The 24014-nt window shown below is 41.7% G+C and overlaps 1 protein-coding gene across 1 annotated transcript in view; it reads right to left on the reverse strand.

The window, feature by feature from the left end:
• LOC140689981 (von Willebrand factor A domain-containing protein 3B-like) overlaps nucleotides 1–10312 on the reverse strand; it is a 72210-nt gene extending 61898 nt beyond the window's left edge. Inside the window, 3 exon segments of the mRNA XM_072951355.1 lie at nucleotides 7100–7231; nucleotides 8313–8451; nucleotides 10177–10312. Of these exon segments, the coding sequence (XP_072807456.1) occupies nucleotides 7100–7231; nucleotides 8313–8451; nucleotides 10177–10226 (321 nt within the window). The 5' untranslated portion in view covers nucleotides 10227–10312.
• Between the last annotated feature and the right edge of the window lie 13702 nt (nucleotides 10313–24014).

Below are 24014 nucleotides of genomic sequence, written 5' to 3' on the forward strand. Positions count from 1 at the left end.
CCCCCTGCAGAACCAAAGCCTTCATTTGTGAGTCTGTAGGGTGGCGGTGGGGGAGCGGGAAGGCAACAAACACAGGTGAAAACCCAGAATGGCTGGGGGAGGGAAGAGGAAATAACAAACTCTACCCCTGCAGAAGGAGCAGGGCCGGGTGCTGGGCTCACTCCTGAGACTCCTGGACACCAAGCCGACTAACTACTAAGACTTATTCAGAGATCACCCACCTCCATCACTCCCTAGAAACATCAACTAACAAGTAACTCGCAAGAGAAAGAGTCTTTGAGACCTAGCATAGAGGGAAAAATCAAAAGCCAAGGATGGGGGGGCAATACCTCAGTGCTGGAGGGCTTGCCCTGCTGGGTTCAATCCCCAGCACCTCCGTCAAAATAAATAAATAAACCTAATTACCTGCCCCCCTTCTCAAAAAAAAAGAGCCAAGCCTGGAGCAGGCAATCCTCTCGCACATCACCTTCCCCCCAACACAGAGCACCACTGCAAGAATTTGAGGGTAGTGCACTGAAGGTAGCAGTAACTAACCTCAAACCCAGCCCAGATCCTAAGTAGATTAATTTTTAACCCATGCTGCAAAAAAGAAAGGCATGCTCATTTCCAGGCAAAAAAATATATTTATTTCAGTTTCTATCTACTGCATATGATGTTCAGCTTTTAACCAAAAAGAATGCATATTAAAGAGAAGAATAAACAACATACTACCAAGAGATAAAAGTACTCATCAGAAGCAAACTCAGATATGACACAGATGCTGAAACCACCTGACAGAAAATTAAAAATAACTGTGATTCATACATTAAAGCATCTAAAGGTGAACATTCAAGACCAGGTGCGTAACTTCAGCAGAGATGAATAAGAAATAATACAATGGAAATGCTAACGATAAAAAACACAAGTAGTATTTATAAAATGAACAACAAGAACCTACTGTACAGCACAGGGAACTATATTCAATATCTTGTAATAACTTATAATGGAAAGGAACCTGAAAAAGAATAGATACATACGTGTGTATAACTGAATCGCTTTGCTGTACACGTAAAACTAACACAACATTCTAGATTAACTATACTTTAATTTTAAAAATAGTTTAAAAAAATAACACAGTAGTAAGAAGAAGAAGTTTTTCAAAGAAATCAACGTACAGCTGTCCCCTGGTATTCACAGGGGTTGATCTAGGACCCCCTTCCTCTCATGGATACCAAAATCTGCAGATGCTCAAGTCCATTACATAAAATGGCATAATGTTTGCATATAACCTATGCATATCCTCCCATATACTTTAGATCATCTCTAGATTACTTATAATACCTCATATAATTTAAGTGCTATGTAAATAGTTGCCAGTGTACAGCAAATTCAAGTTTTGCTTTTTGGAACTTTCTGGAATTTTTTTTAAAAATGTATTTTCCATCTGAGGTTGATTGAATCTGCTAATGCAGAACCTGTAGATACAGAAAGATAACTGTAGATTCAAAACAGCCAAGGAAGGAAGTAGTGAGCATGAAGATAGTGCAATATAAATTATCTAAACTAAAATAGAAAGAGGGAGAAACAAATCAAAATGAAAAAGAGCATCAAAGAGCTGTGGAACAACATCAAACGGTCTGACATATGCTTAATCAGAAGCACAGGAAAAGAGGGAAACAGGGTAGAATAAATATTTGAAAAAATAATGGCTGAGAATTTTCCAAAAACAGTGACAGTCACAACCCCAAGGATCCAAGAAGGTCAGAAAACACCAAGTAGGATAAACAAAAGAAAATGACCTAACCCTCCTGCCAGAGTGGCGTCTAAGAAGGCCAAGTAGTAAACTGGGACCTTCATCCCCACTGACTATGACATGTCCTCCCCGCTCAGTGATGTCCACTCCCGTTAGAGAAGGCAGTTAGCTAGATACAAGCAGAGAAAGAGAGGCACGGGTCACGTGGCAGGAAACCATACATCTTGTGAGTAACGGGTCCAAGAGGCAAAGAAAGAAAGGTGGCAAAATGCAGGAATCTCCAGTATCTGAATGTAACTCTTTCCTCATTGTGCTCTCATTACAATTAAACAAGTCTTGCAAATAAGAAGTATTCATCATGCACTGACGCCATGACACTTCCAATCAAGACTAAATAAGGACAAAAATCCTTCCTCCCCTAGGGAAGGTGAAGCTGGGATGGAAATCAGGAAATACAACCCCAAACCTCTCCCTCCTCAAAGAATATTCTGTCCAATCATTTTCACACCCCATTTAACCAGCTTGCCAAAGGAACTCAGGGCAGCTACTCACCTGAGCCTGCCCACTCTCTCTCCTGAGAGTGTAGTGTAGCTTAATAAATCTTCACTTTGTTTTTTTGACCTTTGTGCTTCATTTGTGAATTCTTTGTGCAACGAGACAAGAACCTACTCTTCAGTAACACTCTCACCCAGCAGTAAGTAACAAGGTGCTCTATCCTATCAGGTGTCAACAGGTTCAGGGGAACTTGAACTTCAAACCTCACCTGGAAGTACGAGGCAGGGCCCACCCATCCTCTGACGTAGAGGTTTCAGACAGAGCCAACCAAACAGAAGGTCAGAATAATAGCCAGAGTCTCATAACATAAAACAAAAATGTCTAGTATTCAATGATTTTATACTTTTGTGTTTGACACTTAAGTTCATCATCTTTTTTGGGATAATTTTTCTGCAAGCTGTGACCCTTAGGCTTCTTTTTTTTCTTTTCTCTTTTTTTTTGGGCCCAAACATCCTGTTGCTCCAGCTCTATTTGTCACTGTTTCGCTGATCCACATACCTATTTCTCCACCTATACCACAGAGTCTTAATTATTGCAGCCATAAAATAATTCAAGCTCAATTAGACTATTTCCTCTACTTTATTCCTCTTTTCCATATTGTCTTCCTTTGTGTTCCATTGCCTTTCCATATAAATTTTAGAATAATCTTGTATATATCTACAAATTATCTTGGTGTTACTTTTATAGAAATTGCATTAAACCTGTATATCAATTTGGGGAAAATTGATATCTTAACTATGGTCAGTCTATCAATTCATGAACACAGTCTGTATTTCCATTTACTTAGGTCTTCTTTGATTTCTTTCATCAGTGTTGTGCAGTCTTCCATCATACAAGTCCTGTATATATTTTGTTAAATTTACACTTAAATGTTTTATTTTGGAGGGGTGATTGTAAATGGATACTGTATTTTTTTATTTTAAACCCAATTTAGGGTAAAACCAAAGAAATCCACACCAAGACATGTTATATTATACTTATGAAAACTAAAGACAAAGAAAAATCCTAAAAACAGCTAAAGAGAAATAACACCAACTCTAAAGGAACACCAGTTCAAATGACATCAGTTTCTAATTTGAAAGCATTGAGACCAGAAGGAGGTGGCACAGTTTTCAAGAGCCTAAAGGAAAGAACTGTAAACCATGAATCACGGATCTGGTGAAAATCCCCTCCAGGGTTGAAGGAGAAGGAAAACACAGAAAATTTGTTGCTGGGAGACCCACTCTGAAAGAATAGCTCCTGGAAGCTCTCCAAATAAGAAGAAAGTTGGACCTTCAGAAATGAAAAAAGAACAATGGAATGGGTGAGTGTAAAAGAAAACAAAATAGACAACCTATAACCTCATGAGATTCTTTAACCATGTTTTACAATTGAAGCAAAAGTTTAACATCATATAACATGGTACATAACGTACATAGAGGAAATACTTCAGACAATTCCAGTTTTTAAATGGTGAGAGTAAAGGGGCCTAAATGGAAGGAAGTTCTGTACACTTAACTTGAAGTGGTAAACCATCAATATCAGTGGGCTGTGACAAGTTACATATATATATGAAATATATACATATATATGGAAACACCTAGAGCAACCAGGAAGAAAACTATACAAGACAATACACTCAAAAAATTACAAATATATCAGAATAGATGACTAAAATATTTTTCCAAATAATCCATAGGAAGGCAAAAAAAAATAAGAGAAATGAGAAACAGAAGAAATACACAGGCAACAACAAAACAAGAGGCTTAAGTCTTAAATACCAATAATTACTTTACACATAAATGGTCTAAATATACCAATTACTTGATAGAGATTGGAGACAGGACAAAAACATGACCAGCTCTATACAGTCTATAAGAAAGTCACTTCAAACATAACAACATAGGTTGGTTGAAAGTAAAAGAATAGGAAAAATACATTATGTAAATGTTAATTTTTAAAAAGAATGAGTAACTTCTTTAATACCACATAAAGTAGATTTTAAAGCAAAGAAAATTACTAGGAACAAAAAGAGACGTTACATGATAAAAAGATCATTCCACCAAGAAGACCACAATTCTAAATATGTATATGTCAAAAAACAGAGTTTCAAAACATGTAAAGTAAAATCTAATGGAGCTGGAAGGAACAACAGACAAATCAACAAATATGGTTGGGGATTTCAATACCCCACTCTTACCAGTTGATAGCACTACTAAACTGTCAACAAGGATACGAAAGAGCTGAATAATAAGCTAACCACGTCAAATTAACGTTTATAGAATGCTCCACCCAACGACAGAATACATATTATTTTCAAGCAAACATTGACCATTCACAAGGATAGACCATAAATTGAGTCATAAAGCAAACTTTAACAAATTTAAGACAATTGAAATCAAACAGAGTATGTCCTCTAACCATAGTGGGATCAAAATAGAAATCAGTTACAGAATGTCAACATGAAAATCTCCAAATAGATGGAAAGGAAATTTAAGAACATGCTTTAAATAATTCATGGCTCAAAAAATTAATCACAAAGAAAATTAAAAGCTACTTGGAATTGGATAAAAATTTGTGGGATGCAGCTGAGGCAGTGCTGAGAAGGAATTTCTGCACTCAAAGCCTGCATTAGAAACGAGGAACTATCTCAATCAATCATCTCTGTCCCTGTTTCAAGGACCTAGAAAAAGAAGAGCAAAATCAAGCCAAAGAGAGCAGAAGGAAGGAAATAATAAAGGTGAGACCAGAAATCATTGAAATTCAAATAGTGGAACAATAGAGAAAGTTAATGAAACAAATCCTGGCTATTCAAAAAAGAATCAATAAAACTGACAGGCCTCTAGTGAAACTGAGAAGATAAAAAGAAAAATGACACAAATCACCAATATTAGGTACAAAACAGGGGGTATCACAGTATCTCCTACAGCCACTGACAGGATAAGAGTATTACAAAAACCTTTATGCTTATGAATTTGACAGCTTAGAAGAAATAGAACAATTTCTCAAAAGCCACAAACAACTAAAACTCCACCAAGATGTAACAGATAATCTGAATATTTCTCTCCATATTAAATCAAACTTGTAATTAAAAAGTCCTCAAAAAGAAATCTTTACACTGGAGAATTTTATCAAACGTTACACTGGAGAATTTTATCAAACGTTCAAAGAATTAATGCCAACTTTACACAATCTATTCCAGAAGACAGAAAAGGAAGGAACACTTCTCAACTCTTTCATGATGCCACCATTACCCTGTGACCCAAACCATACAAAGACAGAACCAAAAACTACAGACCAACGTCTCTCATGAACTTAGATGCAAAAATTTTCAACAAAATTTTAGCAAAGTTAATCCAACGTATAAAATGAATACTATACCATTCCTGTATGGGATTTATTCTATGCATGCAGGGCTAGCTCAGAATTTAAAAAACCAATAAATGTGACTCACTATATCAACAGGTATAATGAAGAAAGTCCACTGTTAAAAATAGCTGTAATATGTTATTTGAAACAATAATGAAGTTTCAAAAGAAACAAATAAGAATGTTTGAGTTAAAGAAAATTGTATTCTGAAATTTGTTTTCATAAAGGTGCTGAGACTTGAGCCAAGGGCATATCTGGAAATGGAGTGCTGCCAAAAGAAGCTTATCTAAATGTTAAGATATTGCTCATACAACTCAATAAGAAAAAAACAAAGAACCCAATCCAAAAATGGGCAGAAGACCTAAACAAGCAATTCTCCACGGAAGACATACAAATGATCAAAAGGCACATGAAAAAATGCCCAATATCACTAATTATCAGAGAAATGCAAATCAAAAGTACAATGAGGTATCACCTCACATCAGTCAGAATGGCCGTCATTCAAAAATCCACAAATGACAAATGCTGGAGAGGCTGTGGAGAAAGGGGAACCCTCCTACACTGCTGGTGGGAATGCAGTTTGGTGCAGCCACTGTGGAAAACAGTGTGGAGATTCCTCAAAAGACTAGGAATAGACTTACCATAGTGACCCAGGAATCCCACTCCTGGGCTTGTATCCAGAAGGAACCCTACTTCAGGATGACACTTGCACCCCAATATTCATAGCAGCACTGTTTACAATACCTAAGACATGGAAACAGCCTAAATGTCCATCAACATGTGACTGGATAAAGAAGATGTATATTTATATAATAGAATACTACTCAGCCATAAAAACTGACAACATAATGCCATTTGCAGCAACATAGATGCTCCTGGAGAATGTCATTCTAAGTGAAGCAAGCCAGAAAGAGAAAGAAAAATACCATGTAAGATCACTCATATGTGGAAACTAAAAAACAAAAACAAAAACAAACACAAACAAACAAAAACAAAGCATAAATACAGGACAGAAATAGACTCATAGACAGAGAATACAGACTTGTGGTTGCCAGAGGGGCGGAGGGTGGGAACAGATTGGGATTTCAAAATTGTAGAATAGATAAACAAGATTATACTGTATAGCACAGGGAAATACACACAAAATGTTATGGTAACTCACAGAGAAAAAAATGTGACAAGGAGTGTGTATATGTTCATGTATGACTGAAAAATTGTGCTAAACACTGGAATTTGACACAACATTGTAAAATGATTATAATTCAATAAAAGATGTTAAAAAATAAATAAATGTTAAGATATTGACTAAAAAGACTGGATTTATGTGACCTTTGTAGACAAAATGAATGCCTAGGCAAAGACAGGCCATCCTTGGAGTTCAGAGCACTTTCTCAAGCATCTCTATCCTGATCTCAGCAGGGGATTACGTCCTGCTTCCTCTCCCAGACCCAGCCTCCTCCTTACCTTCATGTCTCTAACCCAGGCCTGGGCCCCTTTCAAAGTATCCTCATTGATTTCAACAAGTTTTTCCCGCCAAGCAATGGCTTGAGCATCAAACTGCACAAAATTAAATTTCCTTTTATATTTCAGCTGTTCCTGTAAGAGACAATTATTATTTAGCCATAAAACCACTCAAATGTGAGAAAAGATTAGGACAGGCCATGGTTTGATACATTTTACTCACTATGATATCCATTTCAGTCCTAGAAGCTAAGAATTACATTCGATAGAGAAAATTTCTTTTAGTACAAAAGGCATTTAAATAAAATTTACACAGTTTGGATGTTAAATCTTAACAAATGTACATATGTATGAACATATATATCCCATAAATGTATAAGTTTGCATGTATAATGTGACATTAAATCTTGTCTTTAATACTAACATTAATGGTATGCCGGATATGCACACTAAATGAAATATTCTTTAAAAAAAAAAAGAAATCCAAAACAGTGTCATCATTCCGGTCCTCGTCTTTTTCGGTAAGGCAATTATTCAGTTGCAGATTTATTCACTTGCCTTCCATCAGCCCATGTTTCTCCAGCAGAAGTTCATCAAATTACAAATTGTATTTTGTGTTTGTCAAACACTCCCCACGATTGTTTTCTGTGGTTAATACTCACATCAATACCACCAGCTCAGGACAGTACTCTGATACCCATTTATAGGTGTGGGAACTAGCAGTTAGGGGTCATAAGCAGTCAGCCTCAGGTTGCACGACTCGGAGGCAGCACAGGTGGAAAAAGAACTGGAATCTCCTGCCCATCGGCCTGTGCTCCTCCCACGTGTCAGTTCTGGGGCCAGGGCACATGGCATCCCTAGTACGCAGTGGAAATTAAAATAAAAATGCTGAGCTACAGAGTATCTGGGAAAGCAACACGGCTGTGTGCACACCACAGATTTCGGGACAGAGAAAACCTGGAGCAATGGACATAGAAACTCCCTTAGCAACCTGTACCTTACAGGTGGGACCCAGCGACGGAAGGGTCTGCTGGCAAAGGACACTGACGATTCTCTCACTGGCAAAAGGGAGCCTTTTCCTGAAGTGGCTTCCCTGTGGGTTTCTGAGAGCACACTTGGCCTGTGCACTCTCATAACCACTGCAGGGAATGACGAATAGAGACGCACTCCTGACACACAGGCGCCCAGATGCACAGACCCGACGGCTCCATCTCACCTGGATGAGCTGGATGATCTTGTCCTTCACCAGCTCCAGTTTTGCCTTCATGGAGTGAGACGTGTCTATGAGAATGTAGACATAATCACTACGCACTTTTCCAAAGAGGAGTTGACTCCCATCCTGTAGCCACTTAATTCTAGGCAGGAAACAGGTTGAAAGCGAAAGGTTAGAGCCTGTGACAATGAGAGTAACTTCCTAAGAACTTAATGATACATCTACAAAGGAAAATCAATAGGACAGAGAAATGAATCTAATACTGGGCTCCAAAGCCAAAAGTAAATGACTTCCAGTCATCTGGTATTTTGAGGCCCTCAGCTATGAATTCATACCATTTATTCTTCTATCCCTGCTGACTATAGTCCAGCTAGTAATGCCAGCACATTCCTGAAGCTTCAATGATGCTTATGGACAGAATCAAGCAACCCCAGATCCCAATAATAGCCAAGCACTAGGTAGTTGTGTGAGCAGGGCTGTTTCTGTGGTCCAGGCTCAGGATCCCAACACAGGACTCAAAATTAAGTTCATGGCTGCTGGCAAAGCCTGGGCGAGAGGGTGGGGCAGACCAAAAGAAATGCTTAAAATGAGTTCAGAGTTCAGTGAGGCCCAGACAACTAGATTTTACAGGGCAAAACACTGAAGAAGAGATTACTACATAAAAGGAGAGAAAGGGGGGAGGGGAGGGATGGAAAGAGCAAAAAGGGAGAGAGATCTGCTCCAGAGATCTGCAGAAGGGTGCCCTGGAGATTTTGGCAAAAGGATGATCAGGGCATGCCTGCAAAGACACTACTGAAGCCAGAGAACAAATCACCAAAAAAAGGAGTAGCAGGACCGACCCCTCAGAGCTTGCACGAGGCTGAGAATACTTCATCTTCCAACCAGTCAGAGTTTTGAGAAACTGGGGCTCTGCAGAATGTGTACGTATGGGGGCAGACAGGTGTCTGCAGCTTGTGGCTATATAACAGGAAACATAGAAGGAGGGCAGGAGTTCTGATTGCAAGTTGCTCCTGCAGGCTGGGTACTAGCCTAAACTCATTAGATTTAGTATCTAACCCACAGAACACATTTATAAATGACATTATTATTCCCACTTTATAAATGAGAAAGCTAATGCACAGAGACATTGACTAACCTGCCCAGAGTCACAGCAAATGGCAGGCTGGGATTAGAATCCAGCTCTATCTGACCTTAGAACTCAGGCACCTAAATGGACTTGGCCTTCATGGTCTACAGCATGGATCCCCTGGCATCCAGGAGGTAAAAGCATTAAGGAAGGTCACCCCACGGAGCTGGTGTTGAGGTCATGGGACTAGAACACTAGACACTCATGAGCAATGCCGGATTTTAAGAACCATCAGGGTTGAGAGGGCTCACATCAAGCTATTTTTAGCTGATTACTAAAATATATATATATTTAGAAATAAATACATATAATTATATATAAAATTCCTTTGTATTCAAATGTTTCACAACATTATAATAGTTGCCTTGAAATGTAATATTCGAGAGGACAGAGGACAGGTATAACACAGTCTTCTCTATGCCTAAGACCCATAAAAAAATGCAAGACATAAGCAGAGGCGCTCCTTCACCTTCAGCAGTGATGCACAATCGGCCTGATAACTACATATTTGTTTGCTGTTTTTAAGATTCTACACTGGCATCAAGGCAGCTCAGAATCTACATCCAAACATCCCCTTATGTTATTAACAACAATGCCACCAACAAACTAAATATCAGATGGCAACTGTGACATAACAGCGCTCATTGGCCATTTCTCTTGGTTGAGCTCTACCAAGAGGGCAGGCAGATCTGAATTTCACAAGAGACTGGACCACTTGTACCTCCCCGCAAATATCCCAACCTCCTCTGGATCCGGGCCAGGACCGCGTGAATTCTCTCACTGTACCACATGCACTTCTCCTTGGTAATGCAGACGTGGACCAAGCTCCCATCCTTCCAGGGAGCGTGGACAAATCTGCTGCAGTATTTCGCATGGACTGTCTTCTTGTTGGTCTCCTGAGGAGAAGGCAAAGGTCAGTAGCCACTCAGAAACCATTCAAAGAAGAACAGTCCCCAGATGACGCCTCCACCTCTGCCTTACTTATCCAGCTCCTAGTACTCACTCCTACTGTAAAATTAGCAGTTGGTTCAACCAAACATATACCAGGACCTGCTCCACACTGAGCCCTGTGCTGGACATCATGAATGATGGTCAGAAAAACGTGTGCAATCCCATCTGAGAGAGGCTAACGTTTCTAGCGGGGAGACACTACACACTACACACACACACACACACACACACACACACAGAAAGTAGCAATCAGAGCACTAGATACCTAGTACCTGGTCCTGGGTTGAGACAGTAATGACGGGGGAAGTTCTGGCAAAGAAGAAAGAGTTCACAGTGGACTAGAGGGTCGGGGAGATCTAAAGTAGATGGGACTTGAGACACACAAAACATCTTTCCACTGCTACTCCCAGCCCCAAAGGAAGAAAAGTAGCGAAGAACCCAGTCCACACGGAGCACCCTCTCCTGGACATACAGCACTGGCCCGGGGACAAAGGTCTTCCCCCAAGGAGAGCTTTCATAAGGCCGTTCGCTCTCTATCACTTGTCCAACCAGTCTAGAAATGTATCAGGCACTGCTTCATGCCAGGCCCTCCTCTAGGCACCAAGAACACCATCCATAAACAAAGTCCAGAATTCCTGCAGTCATGGAGCTCACATTACAGGAAAAGAGCCTGATAATAAACCGGTAATTACCCAGCAGTTCAGATGATGACAAATGCTATGAGAGACAAATAAGGCAAGGAAGGAGAACAGAGGGTACCGGGGGAGAGGGGAGGGGTGGGGACAAGTTAAAACCTACAAGGGAAAGCCTTAAAGAGAAGGTGAAATCTGGGCAAAACTTGAAGGAGTGAAGAATGTGGCCCTTTGGAGGGAGGGGGAGGTGGAGAGTGGAGGGGTGTATGTGAGGACAGAGCAAGTACCAAAGTCCTGAGGTAAGCCTGTGCGGGTCTATAGAATTTGGGGAAGCCCAGTGTAGCTGAAATAGAGGGAGCAGGGAAAGAGCAAGATGAAGCCAAGAAACACGAGGAGGAGGATCAGGGAGCAGATGTTGTAAGGCCTGCTCATTGATGGAGAGGATTCCAGCTTTTCCCATGAGCGAAAAAGGAACCACCCAAGGGCCTTAGTATTTTTAATTTTTTAAAACTGAGCTCCCATTGTCATTTAAGATTATATTAGCTGTAGGTGTACAACACCATGATCTGATACATGGATATACTGAGAAGTGATCACCATGATAAGTTTAGTTGACATTTATCACCACTTGGTTACAATTTTTTTCTTGTGGTGAGAACTCTAAAGATCTCTTCACTTACAGAAATGACACAATTTATAGCTTCAAGTGTTACATATAATTTGAAAGTTTCATTTCTAAAACTCTATATTTTAAAGGATAACTGTGGATACTCTGTAGACAGTCAAGGGCAGAGTCAGGAGGTCAGCTCGGAGGCTTGGGCCAGGGGTAGTAACAGACATGGTGAGAAGTGGCCAGATTCTGAATATTATGAAGATAGAATGGATAGGATTTAATGAGAGGTCAGATGCGGGTGTGAGATAAAAGAGGAGACAGGAATGACAGGGGTTTTCGGCCCAGAGAACTAAAAAAGTGGAGTGGCAATAAATTGATAGAAGATTCTGGGAGCGCGGCCTGGAAGGGAAAGGTGGGGATTTGGTGTCCGATGTGTTTGTTAGGTTCCAGATGCCTGCTAGACATCCCAGTAATGCGGCAAGTAGTCAGGTGAAGGTCAGGGAAGGACTTGAGCTGGAGACTTAAATTTAAAAGTATTCAAAAGTATGCACACAGTATTAAAAACCACGGGGCCGGAGGAGATCACTTTGAGAATGAATGCTCCTTTCTGACTCACAATGTTTGTAATAAAGAAAGCAAGGAAAGTAAAGTCTACTGGGCATCTCCTAAGTGCCAGGCACTGGGTTCAGACATACAATTTTTAAATTTATGGACTTTGCACCACCCATTTTATAGATGTGGAGAGTGTGACTCAAATAGGTTAAATTATTTGCTCAACAATTCATAGTCAGAAACTGGTAAAAAGAAGCATTAACACCCAGGTCTTCTCATCCAAATCTAGTTCACTTTCCACCACACCACACTAACTGGTACATGGTGAAGGTTCAATAAATATTTGTTCGAGGAATAAATAATGAGATTGGAGTGAGTTTCTGAACATCAGGGCTGGCTTTGTGCTCAAGTGGCCATGAATGCAAGGTGACTTCAGGGGTGCCCCCAAGTATCAAGTTACTAGATTTTGCTTGCAATTCCCTAATTAGAATTGCATTTTAGTAGGGAGGGAAGGGTGTAGCTCAGTATTAGAGTATGTGCCTAGCATGCATGAGGTCCTGGGTTCAATCCTCAGTACTTCCATTAAAAATAAATAGTAAATAAACAAACCTAATTACCTCCCCCTCCAAAAAACAAAAACAAAAAAGGAGATCAAAGACATGCTCCTCCAAAATGACCAGATCCTACTGGGAGCTGCTCCCCGTCGCTGCAAATCCAAAAGGTTTGGAGGTCCTGGTGCCCATGCTCACTACCAGAAACCCTACCAATGAGCCTACTATGAAGACCAGGGTTCACCTTTATAGGAAAAATGGCCGTGAAATTAAAGGTTAAAAAAATATATATATATATGAAACTCTAAAAAAAATGCATTTTGTCTCCTCCTTTCACCTGCTCACTCATCTTAGAAATGGCACAGAGCAAGGCCTTTTTCATTTATTTATTTGCAGTCAATGAATTTCCTGGATCTGTACCTCCAACCCAGTTTTTATAGTTAAAAGTTTAGGGGGTCCTTCCCAGTGGGAGTCTGCAGGAACCCCAAGTAATCAACCTGTTTCACAGCCTCAGTTTCTCTCCACCTTATACACCCTATATACATTTTAGGTGCAAATCCAGTTGAGACAGGTAGCCCCAAATACTAAAAATAAAACTGTCCCCTTTTCATCAATATTTGTGAAAGAGGATAGTTGTATGGTACCCTTCTCGGCCTTTACTATAGTATTATTTGTTAGCATCAGAAATCTGAGGTAAAATCGTCCACTGATAAGCCAAATTCTTCAAACTGCCCCTGTAAAAGTTCATTTAAAATTGTCCAGAAAGGAAAGGGGAAAATCAGCAGTAGAGAAGAACGGAGCACCCCACACCGTCAGGGGCTGGCTGTAAGCTGTGTTCAAGTGGACAGGAATTAATATTTTTAAAAATCCAGGGCCGAATATATTTTAAAAATGAGAGTTTAATTAGGTATGATTTCCTAAACTAATAGCATTACTGAATGATGTCTACAAAATCAGAAAACTGTGGTGGGGGAGGAAACCCACAAATGAGATTTCCCTGCAACAGAACAATTACTCTGGGTCCCAACATGTCAGCCAGGAAGCCAGTCTTGCGTCAGTTCTGCATTTTTTTTCTAATTCAATTTCAGTATTTTCTTCCCTGCAGTTCATTGTAAACACATGGCAGTAAGAGGCTAAAGCAGAGCATCACGTGGCTAATGTGGCCCCGAAGAAAACAGCCCCTTTTCCAGAGGACGTGCGGAGCCCAGGGGCCAGCCAGCCTCACAGGGAGCGTCAAAGAGACAGGGGCTCCACCTCTGCAGGGCTGAGAGACATTGTACTGATGATCTTGACACTGAATACATAAAGGGGTACTGCCTTTGGGAAGGACCTTGACTTCCTCCGCCAGCAGTCTCTCCATTACTGGCACGTCTGCTCTGAGGCTTGTAGTTTTAGCTGTCAGCTCACAGTGTGTTATCTGGGTCCTTAGAAGGTAGTAACCTCCTAAAAGAGACTTCCTACAGTTTTACAAATTTAGAATATTCGTTTCATCCTGATGCTCCGTTTCATATTGAAATGCTTTTTAGTCTTTCCTTAATTCTAAACCTTGGACAGTCTTCTGGGTCCTGTTTCACACATCAGTGTTTCTCAAAGTGTGGCCCCTGGACCAGCGGCTTCAGCATCCACTGGGCATTGCTGTAAATGCAGGTTCTTGGGCCTGGCCTCAAACCCACGTACTCACGCATGCTAGAAGGAGGAGCCACCACTACAGGTCATTATCCCTCCATCGTGAGCTGGAGTCGGGGACCTTGAGAAGCCACTTTCAGACCCACTGTCACAATGGAACTGCAGCTTCCGGAAGTTTACAATATAGACCCTTCTCGTGCTATAACCCCTTAGAAAATCTGATTTTATATTTACTGGGAATCCACTAAATGCTGGTGGATAGTCACTAAAATAATGTACCTCCAAGACAGTGACAATACCAGGGGACCACAGAAGTGCCTGCTTTGGGGTACATGCACCAGCAGTCTCTCTCTTCCATTCAGTATGGGGGAACAAAGGGCATCCTTTTTGACATAACGTAGAATAATTCTGCTACTCATAATGCCTGCATTTCTACAAGCGCAGCTCCTGGCTTATGTACAATTATTGTCTAATTCATTTATCATAGAAGCCATTCTCAAGGTTTGATCTCCACTCGCACAAGTACCATTCAGAGAAGCATATAGGGCATCCTTCTGTCAACCTTGGTCCTGCTCTGGGTCCAACCTTGACCCCTGATGCCTCACTTGGGGCATCAAGGGAAGGCCACAGCCCCACCCAGGAGTTCACTTCACTTACCGCACTGGTCTGCAGGGATTCGTCCTCTGGTTTGGCTTTTATATCGACAACTCCATCAGCATGGCGGAAGGCGCAGTCAGCGATGACATCATAAAATGACAGCTTCTGGGCTTTCAAACCATACTTCTGTAGCCACTTCTCAGAGTCCCAGGTGTCCTCTGGATTTGACTCATTTTCAACAGAGGTTGCTCCTGATTGTATTTTGGGAATCACAGTTCATCAACCATTCATATTACACAAGACATTCATATGTCATCCTCAACTTAGTATTTTTCCCAAGCTGAAACATGCTCTTTGTCAGATCACATTTGGTTCAGGAAGCATGCGTTCCGAAGCAGGACTGGCAGAGAATTCATTCACAAGACCGGAAAGCAGGAATCTGCTAGTTTTCACTTTACTTCCTCCACTACCTAAGTTGACTGGACCCACGCTTGGGTGGAGGTGGCTGATAGACCAGTCAGTGTGTCAGGAGAGCATTAAACCTGGGGTCAGAAGCTCTGGGTTCAAGTCCTGGCTCCATCAATCACTAGCTTGGGCAAGTTGCTCAAACTTGGATGAGTCACCCCACTGAACCCCCTGAGCTTAGGCAGAAATCTTCCCCTGCAGATAGCATCTGCTTGGCCTTCCCAAGTGCATGGAAGTGAATCAACATGAAAAGCCACGTGAAAGTGTGCTGTAACGAGGGGGCAGGCGAAGCACGGGCATACAGCCTGTGTTGAGGTGGAAGTCAGGCAACCCTAGAAGGCTGGCAGGCCGCCTCCCGCGAGCTCTCCCGTGGTGAATTTATTCTGATTCAGGGCCTGGCTCTCAACTCTGCAGGCTCAGGAAGCTCCTATCAGCTCAGGTGCCTGGAGCTGTATCTATGACTCACCTACGTCAGGGTCACAGGTTCAATTAGAAGGCCAATTGCCCAAATATCCCTAGCCTTAGGCACATTCCTTTGGTGTTTCTTTAAGTGGGAGGAGGTGTTAGTTACCTGAGCAGAACATGCCACGGACTCCAGCTTATCATACAGACAGCAAAGTATTTATCTAGGTGGCTCAAAACCCCTACTGCCACGTAAGGGAGAGCGGGGTATCTGAGGGTGGGCACAGAGGAGGCAGGGGTGTCTGGATCTGGCCCTGAGAGCTGACTGTGTGGCCCTTCCCGACTTCACATTCAGTGGTAGCACGTCGTAAGGTGAAATTGACCATGCCGGGAGAATTTACAGAATCTGAAAATCGGCAGATGCTACAAATTAGGATTTTCTTACTCCAGAGGGGGTTGGATAACATGTGTCTGCATGCCCCTGGAAGGAAGGCAGAAAGGACTCTGAGCTTTTGGCCCCATTGGGACCAGCAGAACCTTAGGACGACCGGGAGGCAGTGCTGGGCAGAGACGTGGTTTTGATTACGGGTGCTACCAGCCATGAGGTCTACCGGCCCTACAGAGTTTGTACATTTTTACTTAGGTCAGTGGTTCTCAACCCTGCACACTGGAATCCTCTGAGGAGTTTCAGAATATATTGATGCCTGTGCCTCACACGTTAGATTCTGTTTTAATCAATCTGGATATTGAATGATTTTTCCAAGTTCTCCAGGTGATTATACTGTGTAGCCAAGCTCTGCACCTGAAGGAAGATGATGAGAGCTTTCTAAATGCTAACCTGGGGATCCCATGACTTAACACTTCTACCAAATGCAGGTTCGAGTTACATTATATTTTTAATTAAAAAGTAGCACTCATTATTGGGGAAATAAAAATATTACCCACAGTTACCCATTACTATATGTAAGGGGATCTATAGTTAGAATAATGTTTGAAGATATCAAATACTTCAGGGCCAATTTTTTCTCAGTAATATACAAAGGGTCTGTCCATTAATATTACATACAAGCCACGTCCTGAAATTTTAATAGAAGAGCTTTTAAATAATGCACTCTGAAATCTTCTAGAGCTGGAACTTCTCAGAGAAGCTCGATTTTTGCTTTTGAACTTTAAGCCAACCTGGCATCAAAAGCCCCTTTGGGCACCATCGCCAATGCCAGCAGTTGGTTTCTACGTGATTCACAAAGTGCCTTTTCACCCTGCACTGGGGGCTGAAATCAGAGGCTTCCCGGCACTTCTGACTCGAGGTGCTCCAGCGTGTTCTCCTGCATCACAGGGAAACAGCAAAAACAGAATGGAGCCACTTTTGTCAGTGGGGTCAGCCTTCTTGGAGAAACCCTTTGGGTGACTATTTTTCCTCAATTATTGTTGATTATCTTCTATACCTTTGTCTCCTCTCTATTCCTACATTATTCTCCTCCCTTCTTTATGATCAATAGGTGTGGCAGGAAATAAACTTTTCTTTCAATTATTTCCATAGCAACATACACACTGGCACCTGCTCCACTCTGTTTCAGGTTGCCTTGTTTTACAATGACAAGAGCCCTTTATCAGTTACAAACTCAAGCTGACCATAAAAGAACCTCCTAGAAACACGTCAAACCTAGAAGCACATCTAGTTCTAAGAAGAGACTAATTTTGACTCCTCGCTTCACCCAGGACCAGGCAGTGTAGTCACCCTGAGGGCATGATTCAGGCTCCCAATTACCCTTTGGAAAGGGGTTTGGGAGGAAGACCCTAAAGCAACTTGAACTTCATAAAGGAAAGAAGGGGCAGTCAATCTTGTGAAAACAAAGAACCTGAGGAAACAAAGCTGAGGAAAGGAGAGAGAGGCAGAGATCTTTTCACTCTCAGTGCTAATTACACCACCAGTGTCTGAGCCTCATATTCCCGGGGAGAGGAGAGGGGAGGGTGTCATCTGTTCATTAGAGTCACTTACTAAGGGGTCCTTCCCAACCTCCTGCAGCTATCTGAATTAAAAGTGTCACATATACTCTCACCTACGGAGCGTAGGATAACACCTTCATCTGTGACAGAGAAGTGAGCTCACAGCACATCCTGATTACAGGGCTTTCCTACTCCATGCGCCAGACTGTAACGATTTCCTCTCACTGACGGGCAGGAGACTCATAACAGCAAATCACAGCTATGCCGCAGGATTAACCTGTCTGGTCCTCCTGTCCTGCTGATCAATCTCAGAACATGTTTTAATGAGTAAGACCTACCAGCCAATGCTTTTGAAACATCACTGCTCCTGCCAAGCCAAAAGGCGAGCTGAGCACAGTTTATCAGTGCCCACTCCTCCCCAGAGGCTCGCAGCCACCAAGGGTTTACCACCACCATAACTGCCCTCCCCATGGTGATGGTTAATCTTATGTGTCAACTTGGCTGGGCCACACTACCCAGACATTTTGTCAAACAATACTCTAGATGTTTCTGTGAAGGTTTTTTAAAGTGAGACTAACTTTACAGATCGCTTGACCTCCCTGAACTGTTAGCTCTATCTCCCAAACTTGGAAGTCTGCTGTGCTCCACCTGGGACCCTTCTCCCTACACCATGGAAACTCTCTCAAAGGATGAAGCTGGGACAAGCAGAGTCCACCTTGGATTTTCCTGTACCACAGGGATCACTGGCCTTTGTTGCTTGATGTCCAGTGTCTTAAAAGACCAATGTTTCATATCTTTTGTCAGTTTTTTTTCCCCTCAGGGAATTCTCATGTCCTGCTCTTGGTAATTTAAAAGAGGTCAAAATAACCAATGGCCAGAGTGTGTGGCCTCACTGTCTTCTTATTCCAGGCATCAGGCTGCTGAGTCATCTCTGTCAGAAACTTCCCTCCTGGTCCTATGGTTAGAGGTGCCAGCTGGTTCTGAACCAGTGCGCGCAGCCCAGGGGGCAGGTGGGAGCTGCTATGCCCAGGAAGGGAGGCTGTCTAATTCACATGAAGGTTTCACGGCCAATGGAAGCCCACCTGATGGCCTCCATACTGGCCCTTCCACTCTCTAGATGGCTCCCCGATCACCACCTGCAGGCTTTGGGCAGCCAAACTCGGAGAATGGCTGCTGCCTTCACACGAAGCAGACCCAGGGCTTGGGCCGACACGGCCTTTGCCTCAATTACGTGGGCTGTGGGGGGCAAGAGGAGCGAGTCAAACACTACATGTGGCCTCGGGGGCCACAGCAATGTTACAAAAGCTTCAGTGGGTACCCAGCAGTGGAAAGGTCCTGACCAAATTTTCCTTTTCAAATAGAGATGGTACATTTAAAGCATCTTTTGAAATTTTATACCTGGAGTCATTTTGGTTTTTAGTTTTTGGGGGGGTGCATGTATTAGGTTGAAACAAAGGATGACGATCTATCCTTCTAAAGACCACAGAGGCAGACAGCTCTTCTGTTTCCTTTAGAATAATATCTAAAACCTTCCATTAACCCAGAAGACTAACTACCCCAGGCTTAAATATTCCCTGTATTCGTCTGCTTGGGCTGTCATAACGAAATACTCTAGGCTGGGCAGCTTCAAGAAGAGAAAGTCATTTTCTCACAGTCCTGGAGGCTGGAAGTCCAAGATCTAGGCGCCCATAGGTTTGGTTTCAGCTGAAGCCACCTTCTCACTGAGGTCTCCGATGTCTCTCCTCCTCTTATAAGGACATCAGTCCTGTTAGATTAGGGCCCCACCCTTACGATCTCATTTAACTTTAGCTACCTCCTTGAAGGCCCTATCTCCAAACACAGACACTGGAGTTAGGGCTTCAGCATATGAACTTGGGGGACAGTTCAGCCCATGGTGCCCCCCTAAATGCACACCTTTGCAGCAGGGTCACCATTCTCTTTGCCTGGCATGGATGTTGACTATATCCCAGGTCCCTTGCTTCACTTGCAGTCTCTCAGGATGACAGAGGACTCTGAGTTCTCAACACTAAGCTCACATTGAGGGGGTGTCACTACAAGTGAGTGCCCCCTCCAGACAAGCCGGATTCAGCTCCTCCTCGGAAACCCCAGAGAGCTGGTCCTGGCAAAGCAACTGCAGCTACTGCCGCCCCAGTCTCCCATCAGGACACCCACTCACAGGACAAAGTCACTGTCACCAGAAATTTATCAGGTCACACAGGGTGAGATCACCTTTGGTTCCACATCTTCCTCCCTCTACCCATGTCCCCCTCCCCATTTCTCCTCCTCAACTGCATGCCTGTCCCCAGCAAGGAGGCCTCTTTGCTCTCCTTCCACACTAAGACTCTGTAATACGGGCAGGGTAGGTACCAGGAGGCAATACAGCGTGGCAGAGGTTCCCAGACCTTGAGGTACATTAGGATTGCCTGGGGAGCTTTCAAAACTCCCAGTCTCCAGATTGCATCATTTATAGACTAAGTCAGAATGTTTGAGTTGGGAGCCAGACATTAGTATTTTTCCGGAGGAAGGAGGTTTTGAATCCCAACTTCACAACTTCTATTGTGGCCTTGGGCAAGTTACTTAATCCTACATGAAGATAACAGTAGCATCTATCTTATACGATGGTGGTCAGGATTAAATGCGTTTATACTCATGAAGAGCCTAGAACAGCGCCTGCCATGTAAGGTATGTGCTGTGTTAACTACCATTTTCACTAGCGGGGCCAGAAAGGAAACCAGGGTGTTCGGAGGAAAAGCCATCACTAACTCAAGAGCTCAGAAAGGAGAATTAATATACTCACTCTCCTAACCGTGAAAGTGGAAAAGATTGAGCTAACATTTCCCGAGTACCTGCTGAGTGCAAAGCATGCATTATTTTACTGAATTTCTACAATAATCTCTCAAGGCTAATATTATCATTATTTAACGGGAGAATAAACTAAGGCTCAACGAGACAGATTCAGGTTAATCTAGTGAAGGAGTTGGGATTTACACCCAGGTCTCTCTCCCTCCAAACTCAGGCTCCTCTGAATCCTCTTTTCAACTAGACCTTGACCGTAGGACTTCTGTGTTTGTCTCTGCATTGCCCAATGTTAGCAAAAAATCCTGCTAAGTCAGTTTATCCAGAATCCCCCACCCTCCATACCTGCAAATTCCTCATTACCATCCCTCACCCTCCCACCCTGGCCAGGTGATGCCTGGGCACCCGCCTGCCTTCAGCAAGAATCCTGTCAGGTGGGTTTAGCCAGAAATCCCCTTTTTACCTTGATGTTTCCTCTCAGGAATTTTCCATCCGCCAACCTTCCATGCTGCTCCTTGGCTGTAAACCTGCACTTGTCCATGTTTATTTATAACTGAGCCAGTTCCACACTGAGGTTTCTTTTCCCCTCTTGTGATAGTCTCTGAATAGAACCTGTTTTTACCACTTGACTGTCCAGCTCTGGTATGCCTTGAACAACCTGCATACACACATGTGCATATACACACGCATATGACACCCCCCACCCCCCACCACCACAGCAGAGCTCTGGAGGCTCCCCCCACGAGCGCTCACAGCCAGGTGAAGGAGCTGTCCTTGGTAAGGACATGGCACCAGCCCCATCCCCATCCAGCCCCAGAATGACTCTTGTACACTGGCGACCATAAACCGTACCCGGAATTACACAGTACCTTGAACTTCAGTCCAGTGTTGAATTCCACCATCAGCTGCACTCCTGATAAGTCCTTTCACAGTGGTCAGTAAAGGAGTTAATTTTTAAAAGGCTGTTCAAGTAAAGACAGAAACAATTATGATGGCTGCATTTCTTTTATTTGCTAGTCTGCTTCCCTCACTTTTCCCTCATTATCTGAGTAGACAACAAATATTTTGAAAGTTTTTCAGAGGTAACCAGTTTCCTTAAATAAGGGCAGGGTTGGTAAATTAAAAATAATCACAATAAGAATCATTGTAAAGTGAGTAAATGAAAGGAGAAGAAACTATTAAAGAAGTTATAAATCTCACAGCTAGACTATGGCTAAGAGAAAGGAAGACTAGGGCTGTCCCCAGCAGAGGGAACATGGGCGAAGGCCCAGCGGTGCGGGTGAGAGACACTGCGCAGTGTAAAATAGAGCGTAAGGGCCTTGGGTCACAGGCATCAGCTCTAGTTTTGATTCTGGACCACTTTCTAGCTATGTGGTTATTTTACCTCTGTAATTTATTCTTTCAGGCATACATTTGTATTTAGAAATACTGGAGTTGTATTTTCTATAATGCAATTGAAAAATACAATTACACAATAAGTACGCATATACACTGTACATTTTAACAAAAAAAGTTACCATGGATACCATTTCATGTCAGTGTATGAAGATGTGTTTTATTTCTATTTTTGCTATTTTAACAATGCTGCAGTTAAAATATTTTCATCTTAATGTGTTTATCTATATGCTTATGTTTCTGTAAGGTAAATTTTTTACAATGGAATTGCAGAATCAAAGACTATGAACATTTTAACCTGAATAGCTATTGACATATTCTCCTTTCAAAATGTTATTTCCTACCAATATTGTATCAGAGTTTGTTCTTTCTATAACTTTTTGTCTTTCTTCCTTATATCCACTTATTTTTTGCTATTATTACTTTTTTAAATTTCAGAGTTACTTACTTTTTAGTTGAAGTATAGCATCTTATTTTTAGTTGTAGTTGTATCTTGTAGTATTTTTCTTTTATCTTTATAATGTTATAAGTATGTATTTTATATTCAAAAATAACTCAGAAAAAATTTTAACAAACATTTAAATTAGTTTCACAGATAAAAGACAGCAGTCTCTTTGTGGGTTTTTTGTTGTTGTTGTTTTAGATTTCATCAGTATACCCTTTACAAAATAACAACTGTGATAACCAGCAAATCAGAATGTGTCACATCCTTGAGGTCACAGGTTTAGTGAGTGGTATAACCTGGATTTGAATTCCAGGAACTCTGCACTTGAACTTTGTGGCTTATCTTTCTAATTTGTGTTTGAGATTTTATATATAGATATAGACATAGATATAGATATAGATACAGACACACACACACATGCACCATATATATAGATACGTGCACAATTTCTGCCATGAGCACGTGAGCAGCTGCATGGTCCTAGCATTTGCATCTGGATTGTCAATTTTATGTGCATACAGAACTCTGAGCACTCAACTCAATAACTAGATTTATCACTGAAAGGCTTCAAAACAACTCCTTCATACAAATATCTTTCCAGTTCTTTTTTTTTTTCAGAAAAACTAAGGACTTGTTAATAGAGTGCAACTAACTCAAATAGAATTTTGCAGAATGACAATGGCAGTAATTTTATAATTTAAAAAATGAAGGTCTACAGAAACTTATTAGTGTTTGCCCAGGATGCTCCTAAGTTACCTCCCTGGTTAATATCACTAAACCAGCATTATCATCACCATCATCACCACTGCCACCATCATTGTCATTGTCACTACCATCATTCCTGTGGGTAGATCTACTTGCAACTAAATTTACTACTTATGTTTTGACATATAGAGAAATGTAAAATTTCTACCCATCCTTAAAGCCATCAATCTAACATTATTATTGACTAAATACAACACATTGTAGAAAAAATAGTACTGTAGTGCTTTTGTTTTGTTTTGTTTCTTAAGCAGAGATGAGAGACCAATAGTAGGGAAGAAATGAGAGAAAAGTCTTGAAGTGTTGGAAAAAGAAGAAAGAGAAAGAACAAATAGAAGGTGGGAGGCATGATGCAAACTCACAGGAAAAAAGCAGAGGAAAAAAAAGGGAGCAGAGGAGGGAGGGAGAGAGGGAGAGGAGAAAGGGAAGGCTAGAAACAGAGATTGATAGATATATACATACACATAGATAGATAGGGAAGTGAAATTGGAATAAAAATCATCAGATAATTAAATACTTCATCAAGTAATAAAATGACTCTTAAAGCTTAGTTTTAACAGTTGGTCAAAAATGACAAACTGTACGAACAAAGATTCTAAAGTCATCTCGTCTAACATAAGATCTTATCAAACTCAAGATTCATTTATGTAAAGTAACATTAGAGAGTCCAAGAGCCAGGAAAAATTGTTCCAGCCTGGTTTTGCTAATGATGGAGGCAAGCTGCCTCATATAATGGCATATCTAGTGTAAATGAGGTGAGGGTTATCCAATTATTACTTCTTGGTTAAATTTGTAGATCTAGAATTTTCATTGCTTCCAAAGACAGACTGAAAACAGAAATCTTA

Source organism: Vicugna pacos, chromosome 28 (assembly GCF_048564905.1).
Source record: "Vicugna pacos chromosome 28, VicPac4, whole genome shotgun sequence".
In the NCBI taxonomy this organism is placed as follows: Eukaryota; Metazoa; Chordata; class Mammalia; order Artiodactyla; family Camelidae; genus Vicugna; species Vicugna pacos.